The sequence below is a fragment of the Pygocentrus nattereri genome, chromosome 20, assembly GCF_015220715.1.
Source record: "Pygocentrus nattereri isolate fPygNat1 chromosome 20, fPygNat1.pri, whole genome shotgun sequence".
NCBI classification, from domain to species: domain Eukaryota; kingdom Metazoa; phylum Chordata; class Actinopteri; order Characiformes; family Serrasalmidae; genus Pygocentrus; species Pygocentrus nattereri.
The window spans coordinates 19,440,833-19,447,653 of record NC_051230.1 but is presented as its reverse complement, the minus strand read 5'-3'; the positions used below and the strand labels follow the sequence as shown (position 1 = coordinate 19,447,653).

Sequence of the window (6,821 nt, the reverse complement as noted above, 5' to 3'; positions counted from 1 at the left end):
GGCAGCCTCAAAAGTTTCTCCTCGAAGCTAAGAGCAGCTCCACAGTAGCTCTCCCAGGCTAGCGTAACCGGCGTCTAATAAACAAACGCTATCTTTCCTAGCCGTCTCGTTTAGCTGTAGCGTTTGAGCGGACAGTCGGGGTGAGATTGATGGGAGACGGCTGGTAACAGGAGCTGAATAAACATGTTTGCTATACTAGCGAGGGCACTTTGCTATAACGCGCTAAATTCGACACTTTGGGAATGAAGCTCATCCGTCTTGATGGCATCAGCAGATCTCTATCAGCAGCGGTTAGCATCTCCAAACACTTCGCCCCGGCTAGCTCATGTATCCTTGTTGGCCTGGAACTATTTGAATCACAAAAAACAGCGATATCTCCTCACAATCTCTCTACATTTGGCTGGCTGCACATTTTTCCGACCTGTTTTCCACATATTCGGGTTCGGGCTATTTATAGGCACTGTTTACAGTAAATAGTTGAAACGTGTGAGAAAAAGACACAATTTATTTTTCCTCGACAAGAAGCACAGGTTACTCCAGCTCAGGGTTTTTTAGGGTCACAACGTCGTATTTTAAGAGGTCTGATAGCCATTGAAAGGGGAAGTCCACCAGTTATTCAAAAGTTCCACATAATTAAATGGTTAAGATGTAAACCAAGTCAGTCAGAGAGGCTGAGTGAGAAACGCTCCGTTCTAGAGAAATTGAAAGAGCCCCTGCTTGTTCACAGTGGCGGTGATAGGAACCAGACGTCTGAATCCTCTAAAAAGCTCTCTCACAGAAACCTATTACATTAAACAGTTATGAACATGCTGCCTGGTGTCCGAGACGTTGTTTTGCCATAGTTTTGAGATAACGTTTTGACTTAAAATGTCTAGTTTATTTCAATCTAGTTCAAGGTGGAGGGAGACAGGAGGGGTGTTCTAAGGCAAAATAGCCCCCAAAGAAATGTATTTTTTTTCCAGACTTCCCACTATTTTACCATCATCAGCATTACGTATAAAAGACGTAGGTTCAGTGGTGGTTTGGCATAGTGAATAGAAAGGTGGCGACCCCTTGGTTCCTATCATCACCACTATAGAATCAGAGGCTGGAAGTTTTTCCACAAATGAACCATTTCACATCAAACCACTCTGGACAACTATAAATCTTCAGCACAGAATTATGCAGACGTTCTGGTAAATCGGCGGAATTCCCCTTTAAGGGGGTATGTGGTGTGAAGGCTCCCGGTCCATTTTTAATTCCAAGGCGGGATTTTCTTTATCTCGACTATCTCTTCAGGCTTGTCTCTGAATTGATGACATATTGCTGTATGTTGATGGCTGCTTAATGTAGCATGGCGAGGCTAAACGACGGGTCTCTTGTGCGAAAGTGTAAAAATGGACGTGTAAATAAAAGTGATTGGATGCTCTGTAGGACTGAGCAATGTTGGACGCAGGCGCTAGTTTAGTCCGGGCAGGAATGGTCCTCAAGCTGCGGCCTTCAGCTCGTCATATTCGGACACATGTGTCTCTGGGTCAGCTCATTGTCCCGCGTCAGAAAGCTCAAAGGGTTTGAAGAGGGGAAAAAACTAAAGAACAGTAAAACGTACTCAATTTATGGACTTCTCGAGTTTCCGTTAAAAAAGACGAGAAGATGGCATCTGCGATACATATTCACATAATTCATGTCTGGAGCAGGTGTTCTGGGTCTGAAGCTGAAGCGCTGTAAATAAGCGCAGCCTGCTTGTCCACAGATAAATGGTCACACATTGCGATGAACGGACATATCAGATCGATTAAACATGCTAATATAGTTACTATAGTGAATCGTGCTCTTAGAATGTGTGAAAGGATAAAACAAAATAAACTTCTTCTCTCATTTACTCCTTTATTAGTGAGAAGTAAACAACAGTGAGCTGGCTTAAAATATATTTTAAATAAAATAAGGGGGGGTTAAGTCTGTAATATCTTGTACAGCTCAACTCCTTACTGAATATTAGGTGTATTCTGTTACTTTAATAGTTTATCTCTCAGAAATCTTGGGCTTGATTTTATTTTTCCATTTCTCTAAAAAATGTCAAGTTAAAATAAGATTTTATAGAAAGCAGAAACAGTTGAAATATAAATGTGCTTTAATGTAAACCCGAATATCTAAAATGAACACTTGTGGAAAGTGAACAGCTATATATCTGATATGTCTATGATGCTAAAAGACAAAAAATATATGGACTTTATGAATTTTCACAAAGTTTTATTGACACATTTTGAAGTAGAAAATTACCAATACATTTAAATACTCTACACTCTGATTTACAACATGCTTGAGTCACATACGGCAGTATTTACATGGCTATATACAAAGGCATTGGATGAATGGTCAGGATGAACACATGATCACCCAGTTGTTTAATCTCACAAACACATACAGTCATCAACCAGGAAAATCTATGTTTTGTCTATGAGTATGAATAAATACACAATATACTGAAGCTTCAGTCCATAAGTACCTTTTTCATTGATGCTTTTGACAGGCAACCTTACTGGGATGCTCGGTTTACAGGCAGCGAGGGCCGTTTTAATATGGCTTCCACGGAAAACGACAAAGGCTCATTTGAAGAAACCTTTGTGCCTGCTGGCTTGACCATGGAGTCCTTTACTGCTCTCTCCGAGCTTTTAAAGCACGCTATGTCTTTGGCTGAGCCGTCCCTAAACTTCTTAGCAGCTTCCTCCAGTAACTCTTTACAGCAGGGGCTCCTCAGCTCCGGGCCCTTTTCACTCAGGGTCTGCTGGATGAGCGAGTGGAAGGAGTTGAGCTTCATAGACAATGTGTGCTTGGCGCTGTCTTTGCTCATTTTGTTCAACACATGCTCATGGCCACCCGGATGTAGCGGGCCATTGGTGAAAGCCTGCCTGTACACTCTCTTTGGTGGCGAGAAAGCAGAACGCTCCCTGCCGTTTTGACCCAGACCTGTCTGGGCCTCTGTAGGCCCGGCCTGCATTTCGTTGGGATCTGGAGCCGCCCGGGATCCTTCAACCCTGGAGGCGGCGGAGATGGACTCCTGCTCGGGCGAGTGGCTCTCACTGGACGACATCATCTTAGGGTCCCAGACGGCACCTGGCTTAAGGTTCTGAACGGCTGTGGCATTAAGGAGGCACTGCTGGTAGAGGAGAGCATCGCCCAGGTTGCTGCTGCCCCGTGGCCACATAACAAAACGGGGCGAGAGTGGGTACTGGCGGTAGGTGGTGGCCACGCTGACATTGGAGGAGATCAGCTCCACATTGGCCCCCCCACTGGACGCACCGTACCCCAAAGACAAGTCCAGGCACCCAGGTAGAAAGCCACACAGGTCCTTGGAAGACGTTTCAGGGGCCGTGGGTGCTGTTGCTGATGAAAAAGCCGTCTTGTAGGAGTTGTACTCAGCTGCGTGCACCACGCTGCCAGGGAGAAAAAGGGAAGCAGAGGCAGACTGATTGGATTCAAGGAGTTCCCGCTCCTTGTATTCCCGCTCCAGCATGATGCTCTCCAGTTCCTTGTCGGCAAAGGCGCGCCTCTTTCTCATGCGGTCACTCAGAGGCGGGGGAAGAGCCGGGTTGGCGCTCAGGAAAGGGTCAGCCTGGACAGGACGGTAGCCTGAGAGAAAGAAACGATAGTTTAGATCCTGAGTTCTACTATTGAAAAATGTTTGTACATTGTAATGTAATTATTCTGTGTGGTTTATAGTATAAAGCTTGTCAACATCAACAATACATGTTCATAATTATTCTGGGTAAAAATACACAAAGACCATGTAATCCTTTTTATTTTGCAGTGTTAATTCTAAAATCATAGTTTAATAAATGCTTGCTTACTACGATAATCCTTTCAAATGAAACACTCATTAGTTATACTAAACAGTGATGTTGGGAATAACATATTTCATGCATCAGTAACATTCTACAAAATGAGAGATGCTTACTGCAACAAAAGGTCCCGTTAGGAACCGAATGAATTAAACTGAGAAGGACAGAAATCCAAGCAAAGCTGAGAAACAGAGAAAAGGAATATTTAGCTTGTTAAGTGGCAGAAAAGAGGAATAAAAGGTCTGATTCATAAGAACGTGAAAGTATGTCCACATCATGCATGCAAGCCTGCGGGCTGCTGGTGTATGTTGTATGATAACGCACATACCTTCTAAGATACTTTTAGCCAGCATAGTGGATGGGCGGATGTGCCTTTGATAGATAGTCCGTCTCTCGGCTGGTGTTGGCTTCCCTGATATCCCTTTCTTATCCTAAAAGCACAAAATAGCACAATGAATATATAAATATTTTAATAGCTTGTAAAACTCCAAGTTACAGAGAAATTGGTTACAGGACAGCAGCAGTAGAGACAAATACATTAAGTACTGTCTTTGGACTTTGCATCAATGGGTCAGAAGTGGAGAAGTTTACTGTTATTTCTAAACTGTTTATATTCTCCAATATTCTTCTTTCTTCAGCCAAGTTCAGAAATATTTAATTTCTATTAATCCATAAAATGTTAAGACTACAACAATATGACTTCACATTCAGATGTGATCTGAGCAGTGTTAAATATTAACCTGTGGTCTACCTGTAGCACATGTTTGTATTGTAAATATCTGCATTGGAGCATTTTTAATAAGCTCACCTCTGTAGCCTGTTGTCTCCTCAGGGCCACTTGGGCGGCCATGACCCGCTGTCTCTCCACCACCAGCAGGCAGTTGGCGCACTGGCAGTCCCTCCACCTGCAGAAGCGCTTGTGCCCTTTCAGGCAGGACACCACGCCGTGGTTGCGGCAGCGAGCGCATTTGGGCGTGCGGCTCAGCTTCTTCTGCTCTCCGGAGCTGTGGTTAGCATGGCCGGCTTTGTCCCCGTCTCTGGCGCCCGGCTCCTCCTCTCCGGCGCTGGAGAAGGCAGCGCTGAACGCCGCCGGCTCGTCGCCCTCCGCCTCCAGACTCTCCACATCGATCTCAAACTCGGGACTGGAGAGATCCGACATGTCTCCGTCCTGAAGAACTCGCCCAGTGTCAGCGGATCCGCTGCCGGAGAAGGAAAAAGTCAGAAGCGCGTTAATTTCATTCAGCGAATTTGCAGGAGGTCTGTTCAACTTAGAAATCTCACTGACGACATTTACTATAAAGTCTCTGACACGTAAACATGTCTCAGCAGAGACGGGTAGTAACTTGTTCCACTTACACTCTCCTTCTGTTTGCTTTAGCTAAGCCCACATTTAAATAACAGCTCGTCTTCACTTACTAACAGAATCCGCGGGGACGTGAAACTGCTTCTCGCTCAGCTCTGTTTCAGCCAGTGTTCAAGCTTATAGTACATTCCTACAGCCTACACGGCTCTTTAAGGGTTCTTTAGTAACGGGAATAGTTCTATTTAGAACCATGAGTTCTATATAGAGCCATTTCATGTTTTAACGGAAATGGGTGCTCAGATGGATGGAGGTTGCGTTTTATATGCTTGATTCTATAGGTATATATGTATATATCTATATGTAGAAAATGAAATGAACCATTTCTGTGTAGCACCAAAAGCAGTTCTCTTTTACAAGCTTGACATCGTAACGATAGAAGAACCCTTTTCGGTGCTATGAAGAACCATTTTTCCAAGTAAATAACTATTTAAGCATGAAATGACTCACAGCTCTAAACAGAGCCATTCCCTTTATTTAATAACCATTTGAGCACCATGTCTTCAAGAGTTCGCTGCTGCTCTCATTTTCTAGCTTTTTTGGATTTAAGGTATCACAAAAAAGGAAAGTGTCTTACAAGCTTGGATGCTGGGTATACAGCAGACATTGCTCTGCGTGATTCAGTGCTGAATGTTTAGTCTGACCCTGCTTTACCGTAAATTGTTTACGCTCAGCTAATTTTCCCTCTAATCGAGTCGCTTCACTGAAATAACACTTCAGTGTTTTTCTCCCTGAGGAGCTTCGGGCTGGTCTCCGCGTCACACAGAGCCACAGCTTCATCAAAACTCACCTCGAAGCGCGAACTGTCCGTGTCCGTTCAGAAGAAGAGCGGCTCGGTTTGTAATATTGTCCTTTCGAAAGCCACGAGTTCACACCCGGTTTGAGTCCAGTCGGTTTCCTTCGCCACCCAGAAGCGCAGTGGAGCTCGAGTAGGTGAGCGCGTGAGATTTTCCCGACGCTGCTGTCACCTCCACACAAACACACCTCGTGCTTTCAAGCCGAGGCGCCTCCTTCACCCACAACTGTGCTCGCGCTCTGATTGGCTCTCCGTCAACAGCGCGACCCCATTGGCTCGGTGAGACTTTCCCCCCACCCAGAGCGCTTTCTCATTGGACTGAAGATACAAATAAAACAATTCCACGAAGCTTTGTTTTTTCCCTCCACCCGTTCTCCGTCCAAACCAGGCTAATAGTTCGCAATTACTATTCCAGCGCAGGAGGGCAGGAAACGGGTGGGAATAAAAAACAAAGCTTCCAGGAAACTATCAATTAGTCTTTAGAGAAAAGAGACGCGTGTTGACTTTCTACAGGTTGAAGCTGGAGAAACGCTTTACTGCGTTCATTTCTCAGCATGATGACCGACTCACAGTCCACTGAATTAATAACATCCGAAGTTCGCTCTGCGGATTTGCTTTCTACCAAATTTTCTTTCTCTCTTTCGGCTTCGGTATTCACGTTGATATAAATCTGACTAAAAAAATAAATTCAAAGTGTAGAGAAAGAACAACAAAAGACTTCTGATGAGTCAGGATTTGGACTCTGCTCTGTAAACAATAATCGCCGTTTTGTTGTTATTCTCTTACTGTTGCAGCTTCAGCACCTCTTACTTTTAAGGCAACCGGTTTACTTGGCGTTTCTAAGTTA

At 44.4% G+C, this 6,821-nt stretch overlaps 1 protein-coding gene across 1 annotated transcript; it reads right to left on the bottom strand.

Annotated features, from left to right (window-relative positions):
- Positions 1–2,212: 2,212 nt before the first annotated feature.
- On the bottom strand, positions 2,213–6,134 carry dmrt2a (doublesex and mab-3 related transcription factor 2a). Its single transcript, XM_017695483.1, has 4 exons — positions 5,969–6,134; positions 4,627–5,017; positions 4,147–4,249; positions 2,213–3,609 (listed from the first exon to the last, which is right to left on the bottom strand). The coding sequence occupies exons 2-4, from the start codon at positions 4,975–4,977 to the stop codon at positions 2,516–2,518; spliced, it is 1,548 nt and encodes a 515-aa protein (XP_017550972.1). The 5' UTR covers positions 4,978–5,017; positions 5,969–6,134; the 3' UTR covers positions 2,213–2,515.
- Positions 6,135–6,821: the final 687 nt, after the last annotated feature.